At 40.3% G+C, this 20,517-nt stretch overlaps 1 protein-coding gene across 1 annotated transcript in view; it reads left to right on the top strand.

Annotated features, from left to right (window-relative positions):
* Positions 1-4,268: 4,268 nt before the first annotated feature.
* fndc4a (fibronectin type III domain containing 4a) overlaps positions 4,269-20,517 on the top strand; it is a 58,163-nt gene continuing 41,914 nt past the window's right edge. The window contains exon 1 of the mRNA XM_079831543.1: positions 4,269-4,760. Within this exon, the coding sequence (XP_079687669.1) occupies positions 4,685-4,760 (76 nt within the window). The 5' untranslated portion in view covers positions 4,269-4,684. The remainder of the gene's footprint in view (positions 4,761-20,517) is intronic.

Here is a 20,517-nt window from a genome sequence, read left to right on the forward strand (position 1 = left end):
CTGCTGATGTCATGGTCTCACACCTCTGGTCAGGCTCACTCTGGGGCTCCTGTTCCGGGCGATGGTTGGCACTGTCTGTCACAGTTTCTGTCTGTCTCAGTTGTTTGTTGTACTTCCTGGTTTCAGTTATCACATGTTCCTTTGTCTGAGTTTCCCGCCACTTGTCTGTTTCCTTAGTTACCCTCATCTGTATCACCTGTGCCCCTCGTTAGTTAGTCATCTGTGTTTGTATTTAAGTTCCTCCCATTCCTTCAGTCTCTGTCCGATCTCGTTTGTGTACGGATATGTTAGGTGTGCTTCTTTGTTATATTTGAGTCTTCTTAGTATTAAACATTGTTTGAGTATTCTACTACCTGTCTTTGCCTGTTCCTGCCTGCACACCCGTAACACTGTCCTCTTATTACTCAATTATTTGGCAATGCTGTTGCGTTCTCTCACAAAATGTTTGCATTCGATAAAACATATTCGGTAAAAGTATATCACTGGTCATCTATTTCGAACTTCGTTTTGCCCCTAAAGAAAGAACGAAAAAAAAATTTGCCGTGAGTATATCGGGGCCTTAAGGCTGAAATTGTGACATTTTCACTTTTTTAAACTTATTTAAACAGGCCCTTTAAAGCTTTGGTCCGTAAGTTTTACCTCTTGTCGCCATCTCTGTTTGAACCCTGAGATTGCAGTTATTTGCAGAGTTATCTTCTTCGTGGGTTGTGCGTTGGCACGGCTCCTCAGTGCAGAAGTATCTTATGTTTTGATGTGTATGTGTGGGTTTTCTTTCAACGCACCAGTGGTCAACGATGATTGTCGTTTTGAATATTCTGGATTACAAGCCGCCATCAAATTGACAAGTTTAATTACATTCCAGCTGCTGTAAGAAGATGCCACAAACGATCCGCCACCTGCAGCATCCACATACTATGCGATATAGCCTAATAGCCCTGCTATGGTAAGGATACGTTTTATACAGGATACAAATACTTTGTTACTTTACTTAAGTACATTTTTCATGTATCTATACTTTACTTAAGTAGAATCAATAGTGCATACTTTTGACTTTTACTTTGTTACATTTTGCAGCAATTATTATACTTTCTACTCCACTACATTTCTACAACGTTCCGTTACATTTTCGTTACATTTTCTGATTAGTTTCAGGGCTCGACATTAACGCTTGTCCTCTTGTCCAGATTAATATATAATGTAATGAACTGACGGTAGTGCTGTTGACGCTCGCGCAGCCTCATGGGGAGAAATGGAAACAATCAGCGCCACTCACACAGAGAAACTCAGTCACATACTGCAGTAACAATTCAAAATGTGGAGTTTTTATATTTATAACATATAATACAGAGTGCTGTTTTCCTGAATACCATAACGACCGAAAATGTGACACTAATTTCATATGACAGTGACAGTTCCATAAACAATTAATTTACAAAAAGTCACTTACATTTTAGATGCAATATTGACAGTTTTTATTCTATTGCAGCAGCGAAAATAGTTCCAAACAAAGATCACTGCAGAACAACTGCGCATCTCACAGCAACAGTGTGTTACTGAATGATTCAGCGTTTTGAATGAATCGTTTGAATCAAAGATTCAATGACCTATTCGTAAACGACTGAGGCCCTGTCCCAAATGGCACCCTAAGCCCTCGCGGTCTTTCTCTGAGTCCGCACTTTCACAACGTAATGCGGCTTTGACTGCCGGGAAGAAGTCCGCTAAGTAACCCGCACCAGTGCGGGCTCGGCTGAAGTGCGCATCGAGGGAGCATATCGAGCTCAAAGGGGGCGCTCGCGAGCACCCTTCTGAGACCTAAAATGACAAATGGGACACTCTGGGGTCTCGTGGACTTAACGGACACGTGCAAGCAGCGGCCATTGTAAGTCCACAAGACCGAAAGTGCACATGAAGTGTGCCATTTGGGACAGGGCCTGCATCATTCCTGAACGAATCCATTAGGAAACCGTGGAAGGCTGGAGCTACGGTGGCCCAGTAGTGCACAACACAACAAAATTTAAAAAGCATACATAAGTTCACAACACAACAAAATAAATCCACAACACAACGGAATGAAACCACAACACAACGAAATCAAGCCACAACACAAAGAAAAATCCACAACACAACGAAATCAAGCCACAACACAACGAAAAATCCACAACACAACGAAATAGCCACAACACAACGGAAATGCTCCCAACCACTCGGGGGCACTCGGAGCGCTGTAAAGTTGCCACTGTTCTATAGAGTTGGCAATCTTACAAAGAAATCAATACCACAATTAGTTTCAACAGTATGTAGGCTAACCATTGTTTATCTATATGAAATATTAATTTTAAATCACATCACCTACATGCATTATAGCTGCATATTTATGCTCGAGAATGCTTTGACCCGATACCACGGCGCTAAGGCAACGTCTGCCAATTCCACCAATTGGTTGAAATGTATAATTTGTATGAATTAAAATTACTTTTTAACATTTAAAGGGTAACTAAACCCCTGCTCAGAGCTTACCTCCACCCACTGGCAATTTTCAAAAAATGCTGGAAAAGTGGGCAGAGCCCGGCGGACACAGAGGGGACAAACCGAGGGCGGGGCTGAGCGGAGGGCGTGCACCTGAGACCCGCAGTGATGGATTGATTGACAGCTGTCAGACTCGCGAGTCACAAAGATGGAGAATGACTGGAGTGACGCCAGCTTTGCAACAGAGCGGTCATTTCTCCTACCTTCACCTGAAGTGGAGGAGGGTGGATTGTCTGTAACAGACACAAACCCGGAGCCTTATCAATGCGAGCCGCTGCTCAAACTGCGTTAACTCCCGATGCCGACGATGCTAATGAAGCAGCCGCGCAAGAGAACTGACCTAATCTATCTGCGTCCGCGGCAACCACTTGCGTGTCAGGGTTTGAAAGCGCGTCTCATGTATGAAAATTATCTGTACACATGACGGGCGGCAATAATATCGCAAGAAAAGCCTGACGTGTACTGACAACTGCATTATTTAACCGTATTTTCTTCAATACAATGTTAAAGCAAGTGTCAAGTGAGTTTCTTTCATAATGTTTACTTCATGTAATATGACAGTTCATACTGGAGTGAAGCCGTTCTCATCGTGTGATTGGGGGAAACATTTCTGAGGGCGTGGTGAGCTCGCGCCAGGGGCGCGGATAGTGAGCCGTTGGAGGTACCATCCTACGTCACGATGTACCACAACGTCCAATAGGAAAATTCAACTGCAGTAGCCACCGTTCAACCTTAAGAGGGCAGCACTTTGGCGGTTTTACACCATATTTTATAGAATTAAAACACTTTATACTCAAATGTCAAAACATTTACTCGAATCAATGAACAGCTTTAATAAAGCCCCAGTATTACAGATCATTAACTAAAAAAAGTTGGTTTAGGGTTTAGTTACCCTTTAAGTAGGGTTGTCATTGTGGTACTTCTACTTTTACTAAAGTAAATATATTTCTGGTTATTTGTACATTTACTTAAGTACTGAGATTCATTACTTCCTCCACCACTGCTGCTTTCTGAGACATTATGAAATAATTATTCATCTGCCACTGCTGAATCTGACAGTCAAACCCTCCAGTGAGTTTGGAAGGCATCTGATTATTTTCTACTGTTTAATGTGTTTAGAAGTCACATGCTTTTTGCAGGTCTTCAAGTGCCTTATATCATGTCAAGTCACCTTTATTTCTATACAATGCAGATTGTGTCAAAGCAGCATCACAGTGATAACAGCTGAATCAATTAAGGAAATGTATGAATACAGTTCAGATTCTGCGGTAAAGCAGCTCTAAAAGACAATAGTTTCATTCCTTAGCTCAAATTTAGCTTGTATGTAGGCGGCAACTGCTTCTTTCGCCATAGCCCTTTTAGGTCTGCTGCTCTGTCTCCAACTGTTACATGGGGTAAGCATTTAAAAGAACAATACTAGTCTCTCTTTGTTATTTGCCTGGACTGAAAATGGATATGTATCAAATACAAAAAGACTTGATTCAATTCGAGAACTGGGTGAAAATTTGAATCAAGCATATTTTCCTCAAACTCACCCCAAAACTAAAATTTGTTTAAAAATCATGTTTTTAAAAACATTTTCATGGTGGAAAAATAACGAAAATACCTCATCTATGTCAGTGCTTGGTTACGGCTTTGTAATGAATGAGGGAACTCATTGAGGAATGACTGGGATCTCCACATTGTCTTGATGCGCGCGCATTCATAAATGAATATATCTGCCGTCTCTGGCTCGCGTTCGCGCGCATCAGCGCTGGAGCTGACCGTGGTGCTTATCGCCTCACGCTCGCTCAAGCTCAACACCCGAACCCCGAACATGTACGAGCGGTAGGATCTGAACACCTCCGACACTGAGATTGAACTTGATGCTCCCTCTCAACCTCCAGTTTCGGAGGAATCGAGCATGAATCTGAAGTGAGACGGAAGCATTTTGGAAGTCGATGGAAAGTCGATATTAAACCTGCAGCTGACATGGACGTTCCTGCACGTGTTTTGATAGGATTCGCGAACATGTCCATCGTGAGATTTTTACTTTACTTTATTTAAGATGTTTATTTGGAAGAATTCATAATCATTTATAATGCTGCTATAAACAAAGCTGTTTAGAAGCAAAAGAAGATAACTACATCCATTTGGATTCTTTGACATCTGTGGAGATATGGCTCGCATTCTTGTCCTTGTTAACTCAGTCGGACTGTTGCTCTTCGGTTGTGAATTGTTTCTGGTTGGAGCAAGTAAGTTTATTCTTACTACGAAAATGTGCCTGATAATCAGTGTTCTGTCTTGTATTGAATGGATACACGTGTGTTTCTTCAAATTAGATGAACTGAACCATTGCTAGTTTGCTTGGATGCTCTGTGTTTGGGTCTCTGTGCGTCTCTGAGCAAAATCATGCCATGAAATAGGTTCCATAAATAGGATTGTTAAATTTAAGACGAAAGGTACCTCGAGATAACGATCTCCATTATGTTGCATGCTTTTAATATGGCCTATAAATACAGAACATGCTGACCAAATTGTGCTTTACGATATTAATAGAGAGAGACTAAATGTTGTCTTTCTGGGCATTAATATTGAATTCAATTAAAATTAATTATCTGCATAGTCCTGCCAAGTAGTTTTTGTACTTTAGTAAGATGAGTGGTTATGCTATATTTAAAAGATTAGTTTGATTATATCAAGATTATATGCCCATGATATCAGTAAAAATTCCCATATAATTCTGGTCAGGATAAACAGAAATCAACCACTGAGCTGCAGTTGTGTTATGTGACACTATTGCATTGGCTAAATTAAATATTAATTAAAAGCAAACAAGTAGTGCAATGTGTCAGAAAATGAACTAAAGCCTGCTTTGATTTGCATTGAGTGCAGTGTTTTATTTTAAGAAATTGCTTTTAACCAAAGTGACTTCCATTGCATTCAATATACATTTTAGAAGTTCATGTATTCCCTGGGAGTTAAACCCATGACTTTGGCATTGCTAGCACCGTTACCGTTTGAGCTACAAAAAAGCTTAAATGTTGTAAAATCCTGCCATATTTTTACTAAACAGCTTTTTCTTGTATCCCTCTGGAATTTTTGGTGAATTTTTGCATTTTCATGCATGTAATTTGAGGCATGGAAGCATGTCAGGAAAATAATTTTCTGATCCTTTCCCTTTTTTCCTGATTGAGTCATCTGGGATTTTGTGGTAGCTTTGATAAGGCAGCAGTTGGCGCTTTCTGTTCTCACAAGCACAGCGTTTCTGTCTGATATATGAGCACTTCCCGTGCTGAAAGTTGCTCCTCAGAAACCAGGACACCTCTCCTTTTGCAAAATAGATTAAAAAACATAACCGAATAGTGCAAAATTCATTATCAACGACTCCATATTAAAAGTAATAATTTACTAGTGCATGTAACACTAATTAACCTTTACACTCACTTATTAAACATAAGCGTTCTCAACACAAATGCATGCAAACTGTATCCAGTACAAGAACAGCACAATAGATGTACTTGATTCAATTTAAAGAGAGCTATGTGTGAGAAATTATGATCATGCAGCCTGAAATTTGTCCTAGTTTATAATCCAGAGCAGCTTCTTTGCAGAGATTTAGGACTGGAGAAAAAATGTAATTCATCTCGGTGTGTGTACCTTGACAACAGACACCTGAATTGATCTAGTTAGTGTCACTCAGAGCACTGCACTGCTCAAAATACTACTGCAAATTCCCTTTCAGTTAAACTCGCGTTAGATCACGTCTGGTGAAATGATATGAGACCTGAACCGCCATGACCACCTTTAGGACGAACTGAAACGGCAACTGTGAGCCAGACAGAACCGATGTCTGGAGGGAAAACCTTTCCATCAGATGTTCAACAAGCACAGATATGGGTGTGGCGTTCATGTGTTCTAATACTTCTGGCCATGTTGTGTAAATCCTGAGCATTTGTGCTGAAATTGGCTGCCTGATAAAAATTGTCCGACTTCCAACACCTCATCTGGCTCGTGTTGAGGTGACAAGAGAATTGCATCGGCAGGCCAGACCTGTTGGACTGTAGTCACCAATTACATTGACCTTAAACTGCCACATTGTCCAATTCCATCTCTTGCGGGCACAGGGAGGGGAAGTGTTCACGGATCACTGCTAGAGCCTACAAACCAATCAAATGAGTTTAGCTAGGGACGTCATTGTCAGCAGGAAATGAGTTGGTACTAGTGCACAGGTGATATGCTGGGGCAGGAATGCATGACTGTGTGATCTCATTAGTATTCATAGGTAATTGTCCATAAAGGGGTAGTCTTGCATATGTAGCCGACATTTTGATATTTTGGATAGACACCGAGGAAATTAGATTATTTATTTGAATTACTTTTCATTTTGTTAATAACACAGATAAAAATCAATACATGAAACGTGATTGTTACACTGTTATTGACAAACTCATAATAATAAGAGACTCTCCTTGTGCTGTTGGGTGGCAATTGAGGACATCTAGTTTTGAACAAAAGAAAAGCAAAAATGTGTTTTACAAACATTTCCACTCAAGGACAGGATTAACTTTTGTTCTTGACTTTATTATGTGTCTTTTGAAAGGTACTTTGCCTTGAAATAAGGACATAAAATTGAATTAAAAAGAAACATCAAATGTAGGAAACTAGGTTCAGAAGATCTAGTAGAAAACAACATAATACAATACAAGGCCAAAAGTAATATTTTAATTCAATTACAAATCATGGACCATCAGAAGATGTACAAAAATTGTACCCTCGACTTTATACAAATTTGTGTCTCATTTACCCCTATGGTTTATTGGATTTTTCCAGTGGCGGCTGGTGGGTTCACAAAATTTAAGTGGCCGGAAACCCTCCTAATTATTATTATTATTTTTTTAAAAACTGCTTTCAATTTAGCCTGACAAGCCAGACTCACATCAAGATGTTGGGTCTGGGAACACACCATTGGCAGGGCTTGATCCGAGGGACGGGATAAGCGGTTGTCTTTCAAAGATTGCTCTGCACTCAATAGGATAGATGTTTGAATGTTTAGCGAAGCTGATTGCTGTAGCCTATCTGGGTACAGCAACATTGGACACGTTCATATTAGTGCTGTCAGTTAAACGCGTTATTAACGACGTTAACGCAAACCTATTTTAACGGCGTCAATTTTTTTATCGCGAGATTAACGTTCTTTTTGGTCTAACAAACTTTGTAGTTTTTTCACATGCTGTTGCAACAACTAGTAACGTTAGAAAAACTACAACACCACTCCGGATGTAGCTAGACCGGAAACAAAACATCAGGCACGCTGCGGCTGCCCGCACTCGTTTGGGCCATTAAAAGAGTAGACGTGGATGGCAAGCGTGAGACGCCGAAATGAGAAACGTATTAAGCCATGGTTTAACTCAGGGGTCTTCAACTAAAAGTGCTTGTCTTGAGCGCTGCTTTCTGCTCTGATGGTGCGTTCACACCAGACGCGAATGAAGCGTTTTGCGCGAGTGATTTAAGTCAATGCAAAGACGCAAATAGACATTCTGCGGCGCGGATTAAGCGGCGTGCATGTCGCGTCATTCGCGTCCGGTGTGAACGCACCATCAGTCTCTTCTTCACTGCATGCTTGACCGCGCGTCTGGGTCTGAACGTAGTAACTGAGCATTGCAACGTTAACTGTTTCATTACGTCAAAAGGCTTCGCGGTCCGGATTCGGACCGGAGTCCGCTAGTTGGCGACCCCTGGTTTAACTGCACTATAGGCGGAGTCCTAGTTTACCTTGCATGTGCACTTTGTAATTTTATTTTGTATCACCCTGTTTTGATCCCTTAGAAAGGGCTGTTGAAGGGGCTGTTTGTGCAACAAAGTATTTGTTTCACCCTTTTATTGATGGGCAGTGTTACATTGTGTGAGCGATTATTTGCTCCAAGTGAGAATGTTGGTGTGAAATCGAACACTAAAGTATGCCAATGTTGTTTTCAATAAAACAAACATTTGAACAAAGCAAGCCGATCCACTTTTCTATGTTGATAAGAGCATTAAAATAAGAAAAAATAATGGGACAAAAAGAAATCAAGGGACATTTAGAATAAATAAAAATGTGCGATTAATTGTGATTAATTGTGAGTTAACTATGACATTAATGCGATTAATCGCGATTAAATATTTTAATCGTTTGACAGCACTAGTTCATATATAATGTTAGCTTCACTTCCTGCCTCCTGAGATCCCTTCATCTGATCGATTTTTGAAGGCAGCATAGATGTATCCTTCTCTGCCTTTGATATCCCACAATCCTATGCGTTCCATTCAGTGGCAGTTGAACTAGAAAAAGAAAGATGGCGTCTGAAAGTTGCGGTTGCTGGTCAGTTTGTGTGTAAATTTACGCTTTTGACCACTGTTTTCCACTTCCGATGTCATTTTTAGCGAGACATTTCTATTGTAGTATTCAAAATTTGTTTAGTTCTCACCAAAGCTTGCTGTAGATCATTAACCCCTAGGAGTCTGAGTTGTTTTGGGCCCTTTAGAAGTTTTGACATGCTCTGACATTTGGTTTTTTTTCAGTTACTTATAAACACATTACTGGCAAAAGTGTAATTACACTGTATTCAGCACAAACTGGGCTACCGTAATATGTGAACAACATGTATGTACATGCTTGTATTTTTGAGAGAAAGATGTTTATGCATGGTTTTTGAGAAGAAAAAAAAAGTTTTAAAATTAAGGCCTCAAAACACATAATAGATATGTGTCCACAATACTTTTGACTAATGGGTGTATTTGCCTATAGTTTTTGCTTTAAACTGATTTGAGAATCATTGAGCCTACTCATTCACATAAAACAATACACTGATTTAAAATTTGTAAGACAGTTTTTCTTCACAAAGCCCATATGCTTGGAGGTGTGATATCTAATGAATAAGGACAAAAGAACATGATAGCCCGCATAATTACACTGTAAAAAATGTAAGGCCTCTCCAATTCAAAATTTTCTAGTGACTGATCACATATAAATTTTTCAATTGGCCTAATTTAATTTCTTTGAATTGAATTTTAACCCCTGTGGCAACAGTCTGTTAACATGGGCTCAATTAGAAATAATATGTTGAGCCAATGGAAAAATGTAATATACCAACACTGTAAAAAATTTCAGGCCTCTCCAATTTAAAATTTCTAGTGACTGGTCACATCTAAATTTTTCAGTTGGCCAAATTGAATTTCTGTGAATTGAATTTAATTCACAGAAATTCAATTTGGCCAACTAAAAAATGTAGATGTGATCGGTCACTAGAACATTTTGAATTGGAGAAATATTTTACAGTGAAACTGTGAGGTTGGTCCAATTAAATATTTTAAATTGTAGTAACAATTGTTTATTTCTCACTGTCCCAAAAGACAAAAAATGACTAAAAACATAAATATATTAAGCAAAATGAACACAGACAACAGGGTTGACATTTTATCACATTACTTTATTAACAAGTCAATTCCAACACAGGATATTTGGTGAAAATACATTATTTTCAATAAGTAAAAACTCTGAATACATTTAAGAAGTCTTCTGCATAACAGTATGTCTTAATGTGGTGAAGAAACGCGGCACTGCATAGGCTAAAAACCTCCAAATAAAAATAAAAACATTAATGGCAAAGTTTCCCTGCATCACATCTGGAAAATGACAGAACAGAAGTTCTTCATTATATAATGAGGATGAGATGAATGAATGGACGAATAAGAAAATCACAAGCTTGATGTGTTTGATATTAAAAGGCAATAACTTAAGCCCTAAAGGAGGCCGACGCCAAACGCAATCTAACGTCACCGTGTTCAATGGTCGCATGCCGCATATATCACACAAATGACTTAAATTACTTATTACCTATTATTTTAGACATAAGACATGAGGAAAATAAAACTATTGGCAACCTTAGACAATTATGTGGTAAACGAGGACACAAGAAACCAATGAATGCATGAACTCGTGATTATACAAAATGTCTTTTAAACTTCATACCGGGTCATGAAGCAAAACTCTGGAGAATAATGTCAGTGCTCAATACTCACCAATGTCTTGTTGTGACGATGAATATCTCTATTCTCTTGGGAATGTTTGTTTCTTCAGTTCAGCACCGGCTGGTTTGGCTCTGCAGTCTGGTCGCGCTCGCGCCCCTGCTCCTGCGCTCCCCGCATTTGAAATCTCCACATGAACGGTTTTCCTCAAGCGCATTTTGCGCATGCGTATACAGTTTTTCGGACGTAGGACTTGTTCATCCAACATGGATTTTTCACTTCAACTTCATAGATTGACTGAGAACAATTAAATATGTTCTGTAAATATACAATTTTAACTTTGAGTGAAGACCTTAAGCTCTGATTAGTACAATGCATATTTTTGCATGGGGATAATTATTTGGAAGTCATTTATTGGGCCAACATGTAATGATCAATTTTCTAAATTTTCCCCCCCAATTTTTTTTTTTTTTACAGTGTACCTGCATAATGAGCTGCATAATGAATGAGCTTCAGGTAGGCCTATGTGACAGAGAGCAACAGGACAAAGGACATATATTATATATTGTACTTATCTAGTAAATGCATCTTGATTCAAGAATGTTTAAATATTTAGACTAGAAACAAGACACAAATTACTAAGGACATTTTTTCTAATTTTTGAGAGTAATCTCCTGCTAAAAAATATATAATAAATAACTTAAATGAAGATACAATTTATACACAACAAAATTCACTGTAAAGAAACAATTCACTTTCTACAAAAAAACAACAACAAAAAAATTTCTACAAAACAAAACTCCAGAATCATTTATTTAGAATGTAGTCAACAAAGGCCTATTATATTTTAAATGATCAAAAGATTTGACTACCCTGAAAAAATGCTCTTTTTACTTAGTTGAAAATTGTACTTATCTATTAAATGCATCTTGATTTAAGAATGTTTAAATATTTAGACTAGAAACAAGACAAAATGACTAAGAAGAGCATTTTTTATACATTTTTTGTACTTTTTTGTTTTTGAAAGTAGTCTCATGCTAAAAAATTTAATAATAAATAATTAAAAGTAAGATACAATTTATACAAAACGAAATTCACTGTAAAGAAAGCAATTCACTTTCTACAAAACAAAAATCACTTTCTACAAAACAAAACTCCAGAATCATTTCTGACAAACTGATATTAAATAAAAAAAATAGCATTAGGCTATAATATTTAAACATCAATATGAAGCAAAATACGTTTGACTGGTATATTATAGCATCTGAGCAGACATTTGCGAATAAAAGCTTTATTGATGTGACACTAGCCTCTTTTACAATAAACATGTCATAATCTGTCCAAACCAAGCCAAATATTGTCTAAACAGTCTTGCATGTATGACATGCAGCAGGATTCATATTTAGACGCATCAGTCTCAGTTTGTTTGCAAGTATTTTCATTGATGAAGCAAATCAGATAACTGGCAATAAACTGGTCTAAAATGTAAGTTCCTCAATATAATTTTTGTTTTGACTTCTTATGAGTGAGTCATTGAATCATTCATTCAACCAAATCTTTTAAACCAACTGATTCATTCTTTCAGAAATGAAATCCCTCTATTATGTGTTCAGAGCAAGTGTGCCACACGAGTCCTGAAAAGTGAAGCCAAAGTGCCTCGATCGACAAACTAAACAATCAAATTACACTTCAAATATTATTTTTTTCCAAAGACATTTCTGTCATTTTAGGCAGTTTTTATCATGCTGGTGTTAGTTTAAGTGTTCGTTCTTTAAATAAGTTTGGTTTTAGTTATTTATTTGATGCTATAAAAACAGAGGTGTGACGTAATGATTGACAGCTGAGATTGACAGCTTCTCTGAGTTGTCACTGAGGCACCAACAGACTTTTTTCTGGATCTTCGTGAGGAGATTGGAGCTTCACCTCAAATTTTTTTCCATAACTGTTTATTTCACACTGACATTATGAGTTGTTCTGGGTGTGGGTGGGACCTTGATATCGCGGCTCCACTTTGCGCTCACTACTGCGCAGACTCTGGCTCCATGTTCACTACTGCGCAGACTCTGGCTCCAAGTTCACGACTACACAGACTCGGGCTCCAAGTTCACTACTGCGCAGACTTGGGCTCCAAGTTCACTACTGCACAGACTCGGGCTCCACGTTCACTACTGCACAGACTCGGGCTCCAAGTTCACTACTGTGAAGACTCTGGCTCCAAGTTCACTACTGCGCAGACTCGGGCTCCACGTTCTCTACTGCGAAGACTCGGGCTTCAAGTTCACTACTGCACAGACTCGGGCTCCATGTTCACTACTGCACAGACTCGGGCTCCACGTTCACTACTGCACAGACTCGGGCTCCAAGTTCACTACTGCCCAGACTCTGGCTCCAAGTTCACTACTGCACAGACTCGGGCTCCACGTTCACTACTGCACAGACTCGGGCTCCAAGTTCACTACTGTGCAGACTCGGGGTCCAAGTTCACTACTGCGCAGACTCTGGCTCCAAGTTCACTACTGCGCAGACTTGGGCTCCACGTTCACTACTGCGAAGACTCGGGCTTCAAGTTCACTACTGCGCAGACTCGGGCTCCATGTTCACTACTGCACAGACTCGGGCTCCACGTTCACTACTGCACAGACTCGGGCTCCACGTTCACTACTGCACAGACTCGGGCTCCATGTTCGCTACTGCGCAGACTCGGGCTCCAAGTTCACTACTGCGCAGACTCGGGCACCAAGTTCACTACAACGCAGACTCTGGCTCCAAGTTCACTACTGTGCAGACTCGGGCTCCAAGTTCACTACTGCAGAGACTCGGGCTCCACGTTCACTACTGCACAGACTCGGGCTCCATGTTCACTACTGCGCAGACTCTGGCTCCAAGTTCACTACTGCGCAGACTCAGGCACCAAGTTCACTACAACGCAGACTCTGGCTCCAAGTTCACTACTGCGCAGACTCGGGCTCCAAGTTCACTACTGTGCAGACTCTGGCTCCAAGTTCACTACTGCACAGACTCGGGCTCCACGTTCACTACTGCACAGACTCGGGCTCCACGTTCACTACTGCGCAGACTCGGGCTCCACGTTCACTACTGCGCAGACTCAAGCTCCAAGTTCACTACTGCGCAGACTCGGGCACCAAGTTCACTACTGCGCAGACTCAGGCTCCAAGTTCACTACTGCGCAGACTCGGGCTCCAAGTTCACTTCTGCACAGACTCGGGCTCCACGTTCACTACTGCGCAGACTCGGGCTCCAAGTTCACTACTGCACAGACTCGGGCTCCAAGTTCACTACTGCGCTGACTCGGGCACCAAGTTCACTACAACGCAGACTCTGGCTCCAAGTTCACTATTGCGCAGACTCGGGCTCCAAGTTCACTACTGCGCTGACTCGGGCTCCAAGCTCACTACTTCGCAGACTCGGGCTCCAAGTTCACTACTGCACAGACTCGGGCTCCAAGTTCACTACTGCGCAGACTCGAGAAGACTCGGGCTCCATGTTCACTACTGCACAGACTCGGGCTCCAAGTTCACTACTATGCAGACTCGGGCACCAAGTTCACTACTGCGCAGACTCGGGAAGATTCAGGCTCCATGTTCACTACTGCACAGACTCGGGCTCCAAGTTCACTACTATGCAGACTCGGGCACCAAGTTCACTACTACTCAGACTCTGGCTCCAAGTTCACTACTGCGCAGACTTGGGCTCCAAGTTCACTACTGCGTAGACTCGAGACTCAAGATGTCAGCGTCAACTGGCGGCTTCACTTACTACAATGAAAGGGAGTGAAGGTGCGACGTCCATCTTTTTTACAGAGACATGTGGCAGCTCAGCTGACTCTTTGAATTAACTATATTTGTTTGTGGAGCAAAAACAAAGTAACTGACTGTCACGGATCGGTGTGGCTTTAACACGCACAGCAGACTCGAAGGAACATTGTTTATTTACTCAGAACTATACAGGAGTAACTTTGCACTACAAACCAATGTGTTTATCATGACCTTGAAATAAAATGATAGTTTTCAATATCAAGCAGCATGTCAAAGACAATGACTGTTTTTGTTGCCTATAAATCTTCAAAAATAAGGTGGATATACCGGTATGCATAAACTTCATACTTACAATCATGTTGCTCTTGTGTAAGTGTCCTAGGCTTAAGTTCCCCGTCTTGTCCTTGAAAACCCAATGACTGTTTAAGTGTGGTGTGGGGTGTTCTGGTGTTACAGTGACATCTCGCTCTGCCGGGAAAGTGCAGTGCTCCCCGGAGGCTGAGACGCGTTCCCTCTACAGCTTTGTGCTGATAGAACACCCTGCAGCTCCATCTGTGAGTGCATTGTCTACCCTGAAAGGATCAGACAGCACAACATTTCACGTAATCTATCATGAAGCTCTCTAACCCCTTACCAGAATCCATTGCATGCCTGGAGGTCATTAGAGCATGAGATGACATAGTGATGGACAGAGACGTGTGAGAGAAATGCCACATTTTGCTGGTAAAGACAAATGATTTTGTGTTGTGTTCTCTTTATTGCAATTACCAAACAGACCTTAGAAGCAGCCAGAGGATTCTTTTAAAACCTCAATTTGGTTAAGGAAGCAGTTGTTCAAGAAAGGAATCAATATACACATTTGCAATTTAGACAGTTGGGGGGACTTGCATTACTTAACATTTAAAGAAAAGAGGAGAAACAGCAATCAAGATTCTTTTTGCAGCCTTAATGTGTATTTTTAGCTAGCAGAATCAAAGCCAAGCACCATTTTGCCTTGAATGCTGCTGACTCTCTGAACACATGTTTATTCTGCTTTCATATTTGTGGATTGTAGTTGAACTTGCATGTGGAAGGTCTCTTTGAAGGAGATTTTAGAACTGCCCGTGTCTGCTCTCAGTCATGAAGACCAGCTGAAGTGCTGCTATGTGCCTGTTTCATGTGGATTACTCTGACAGGATGTCTCTGTCTCATGTGGCCTCTTGCTTTTGAACTGTATGCTCCGTGTATTACCCAAGGTGACCTGCGCTCCTCTTTCTGTTATGTAACATGGCTATTTGAGTGCTTCTGACTTGTGCTTCGGTGGTTGAGATGTGACAGAGAAAATAACAGCCAATAATATATGTTATGCAGGGTTTTTTCGCATAAAATGTGTACTGGTTTTATGTGGGTCTAGGCTTTATTAGCTCTATAAACATATAAATCACTTCTTGTAAGGTACGAATGGAAGTAAGCAAAGCTTGCATCAGCATATTCATCAACGTTTGCAGCGTTTGCAATGTCTGACATGTATTATAGACAAAAGTAGTTACTGACATCCTTAAAAATATTTTCTTTTGTGTCAGACAGAAGAAAGAAATTCAAACAGGTTTGGAACAACTAGAGCATGAGTAAATGATGACAGGATTTTCATTTTTGGGTGAACTATCCCTTTAAGACATACAATATAATACAATACAATATGTTATGTAGCTTAGCAGAATAAATCACTGAAAAAAACGTGTAATGCATTGGAAAATAATTTTAGACTGGAATGGGGTGGGTAAGTAATGACCATATTTTGTATTTTAACATATTTCATTTATTCAGTGAGATAATACATTGCAAATGCCACCATAACTCACGTCTTCCTTTATCTAAACAATAATTTTCCACATCACAGAGTTTATGCCTGGCCGTGTGTCAAAATTTATTTGAAGCTACTTTCAACACCTATTACTTCAAGGACAATGAGCTCTTGTGGGGGAAGAGTGAGGTAAATTACGCTAAAATGACAAAAACCTGATGAATTATTTCATAAGAACATTCTTTTCCCAGTCAGTGAAGAATGTTCATTATATTAAGTTGATGTGTATTTTAAAAAGGCAATTTATTATGTCATTTCATAATTCATTAGTACATAATGTACTTTCTTTTGGCATTAAATTCTCTGTTACTAGAATAGATTCTTAGTCAGTGGGACTTTGATGTGTTTTGACAGTAAAAAATGTTGTTGATTGTACAAAAACATGCTGCTTTCTTTGACAAATGTGTCAAACGTGTTGTAAACATGAGACGCAATTTAAGACTCTGAGGTGCTAAAACAATTGTTGATGCGGCAGAAATGACCCCTGCAGATGTTCTCCCATGAAATCAGTTTATGAAAATCTTTAATTTTTCACTTCACTGAGCATCTGCTGGACAGATGGAATGATCAGTGTTTAGTTCCTGTAACAACACACTATAACGGAGATTACTTCTTACACCAATGGACAAAAACAATATTATTTAGCCTTTCTAGTATCTGACAAATGTGTCTGTAAATTGTTTGGATGCTGAAAATATCTTTAACCAACAGTTAGTTCCGGTTGTCTGATCCCATTAGTCGAGCAACATTCCAAAAGCACGGGGGGATTTCTCAGCAATTCATTATGGTGACATTTTTATGAGTGAGTGATTCATTTAAAGGCATGTCATTAATTTAAAGGGTACTATGCCCCTTTTTACAAGATGTAAAATAAGTCGCTGATGTCTTCAAAGTGAGGTTTTAGCTCAAGATACCCCACAGATCATTTTTATAGCATGTTAAAATTGTCACTTTTTGAGGGTGAGCAAAAACTTGACATTTTTGTGTTTGTCCCTTTAAATGCAAATGAGCTGCTGCTCCCGGCCCCCTTTCTAGAAGAGAGCGGACCTTCAAGACTTCATGTTAGCAGCTACGATTACCTCACGCAGACACGCACTGAAAATGTCAGAAACTGTTCAGCCTTTTATGTTCAAACCGGAGTCGGACAATGATGGAGAGACTCAAGAAGATGTGACAACGTGTAGAACGCAACAGGACGTTTCTGAATGTTTAGTGGATGTTTATGTAGCTAATGTGGTTAACTATCTTCAAGTCATCGATTAGCATATCCTGCCATGATAATCTTTAAATCGCTCGTGTTGGAACTGTTGTAAGATAGAGCCAGAGAATATATGCTGCATGAAGATAGAACATGTATAGTTTAGTTTAATTGTGGTTATAACTTATGTTGTCATCTTGCTTTTATGACACGCTATTGCATTTGTGTTACATACTGTATTGCAATAAATGCGAAAAGACGGATGCGACAGCTTGAGCTCCTAAATGTGCTCTACTGCAACAACACGTTCTCTTCTCTAAAGCAGCCCAACATGGCCTCACCCTTTTGTTGCGTGTTCCCGGGGGCAGGGTTTATGGAAATCTTAGGGTTTGTGATGTCACTAACTTCATTCATGAAGCAAAAAAGCCGACGATATTGTCTAAAATGTAAGACGCTCAGTATTAATTTGTTAATTCTCGCAATTGTGCTGTTTTTCCTTGTTCCTACAGCCAAATGTATACTCCCCTTGTCTATGTTCCAGTCTGACTCACGGCCTCTTTGCATGTGTGATAGTGTAGCAATATCTTATTTAACATATACATTCTCCGTCAGTGTAAATGTGTAGAGCTTCACAATAACCTCTGGCACACAGAATTACTCAAAAACAATGATGTAGCTGCAATTTTGGAGACTCATTAAAATGGAAGGTTTGATGCATGTGACCCATAGACGCTTTGATGTGCAAGCCTTCACCAAGGTGGCCCTCTCCTTCCTCTAAATGATTATCCATGGCGCAGAGCTGGAGTCAGACCTCTCTCCATCCAATTTACACAGCCATTGCTGAGGGCAAGAAAGACCAGCATAATCAGCCCTGACCCCCATTGTGTATGATAATCATAGCTGCATGGAAAGGAGTGCTACCATACTAGTGACCTCCTAGGGCGTCAACACAGGACATTGATTATCAGTCTGATACTGATATGATCCTTCAGCATTGTGATGCATTATGGGTTTTGTTGCCGATGGTTAGCTCTGAAGAAATCGGATGAATGAAGAATGCAGATCCAAGCTCCTCTGCTTGCCTTATATTGTATCCTAGATGCTTGCTTTTTTATTTTGTTGGCTCTTTCCACAAATACATTACACTTTGGTTTTCCATGGTGTTTCTAAAGCATTAAAGGTACAAGTACCATGTCTTTTATTTTGTGAGAACTTATATCATGTTAGATACACTATATTGCCAAAAGTAATGGGACACCCCTCCAAATAATTGAATTCAGGTGTTCCAATCACTTCCATGGCCAAAGGTGTATAAAATCAAGCATCTAGCCATGCAGACGCTTCTGCAAACATTTGTGAAAGAATGCGTTGCTCTCAGGAGCTCAATGAATTCAAGCGTGGTACCATGAGAGGTTGCCATCTGTGCACTACTAAATATTCTATGGAGCTTCATGGAATGGGGTTTCCATGGCCGAGCAGCTGCATCCAAGCCTTACATCACCAAGTGCAATGCAAAGTGTCAGATGCAGTAGGTGTAAAGCAAGCCGCCACTGGAGTCTAGAGCAGTGGAGATGTGTTCTCTGGAGTGACCAATCCAATGGACGAGTCTGGGTTTGGCGGTTGCCAGGAGAATGGTAATTACCTGACTGCATTGTGCTAAGTGTAAAGTTTGGTGGAGGGGGAATTATGGGGTGGGGTTGTTTTTCAGGGGTTGGGCTCGGCCCCTTAGTTCCATTGAAAGGAACTCTTAATGCTTCAACACACCAAGACATTTTGGACGATTTCATGCTCCCAAATTTGTGGGAACAGTTTGGGGATGGCCCCTTCCTGTTCCACCATGACTGTGCACCAGCGCCAGTGAACAAAGCAAGGTCCATAAAGACATGGATGAGCGAGTTTGGTGTGGAGGAACTTGACTGGCCTGCACAGAGTCCTGACCTCAACCCGATAGAACACCTTTGGGATGGATTAGAGCGGAGACTGCGAGCCAGGCCTTCTCGTCCAACATCAGTGCATGACCTCACAAGTGCGCTTCTAGAAGAATGGTCAAAAATTCCCATAAACTCACTCCTAACACTTGTGGAAAGCCTTCCCAGAAGAGTTGAAGCCGTTATAGCTGCAAAGGGTGGGCCAACTCCATATTAATTAATTACATTTATATAGCGCTTTTCTAGGCACTCACTCAAAGCGCTTTTACTTAGAAGGGGGGAATCTCCTCAACCACCACCAATGTGCAGCATCCACCTGGATGATGCGACGGCAGCCATATTGCGCCAGTACGCCCACCACACACCAGCTGATTGGTGGAGAGGAGACTGAGGGATGATACCAATCGTATATATATATGGGGATGATTAGGAGGCCATGATGGACAGGGGCCAATGGGCAAATTTTTTTGGCCAGGATGCCGGGGTTACACACCTATTCTTTATCGAAGGACATCCTGGGATTTTTAATGACCACAGAGAGTCAGGACCTCGGTTTAACGTCTCATCCGAAGGACGGTGCTTGTTACAGTATAGTGTCCCCATCACTATACTGGGGCGTTAGGACCCACACAGACCACAGGGTGAGCACCCCCTGTTGGCTTCTCTAACACCTCTACCAGCAGCTACCTACCCTACGGATTAAGAATGAGATGGTTTAAAGTTCATGTGAATATAAAGGCAGGCATCCCAAAACGTTTGGCAATATTGTGTATGTTAGATAAACTAATATCTAAGAGTAAATTCACCTAGCTTTAGAAGTAGGTAGTTCAAAAAAAAAAAAAAAGAAGCATGTACTGATATCATCCTCCATTAAAATTTGGCATAATATCTTGAAATGATATTCAGTTAATTATAATTAAAACAACAAATATCTACCCACCATAACTTAATTACCAAAAACATAATAGTGTTACCCATCTGGCATATTTTTTAAAATACATTAATTTGTAAAATGTTTAAACTTATTAGTATGCTAATTTAATATTTATTAGTAGAAATATGAGTTCCTTTAAACAAAAAAAAGTGCCACACTTAAGATTAGGGCCCAATCCTCGCTATTAACTAACTATCAACTATGACGTTTGCCTCAATAAACTCATAATTACTGCTTATTAATAGTAAGTAAGGTAGTTGTTACATTTAGGTATTGGGTAAGGGTTGTAGAATAAGATCATGCCGAATAAGGCATTAATATGTGCT

This window comes from Gobio gobio, assembly GCF_949357685.1.
Source record: "Gobio gobio genome assembly, chromosome: 12".
NCBI classification, from domain to species: domain Eukaryota; kingdom Metazoa; phylum Chordata; class Actinopteri; order Cypriniformes; family Gobionidae; genus Gobio; species Gobio gobio.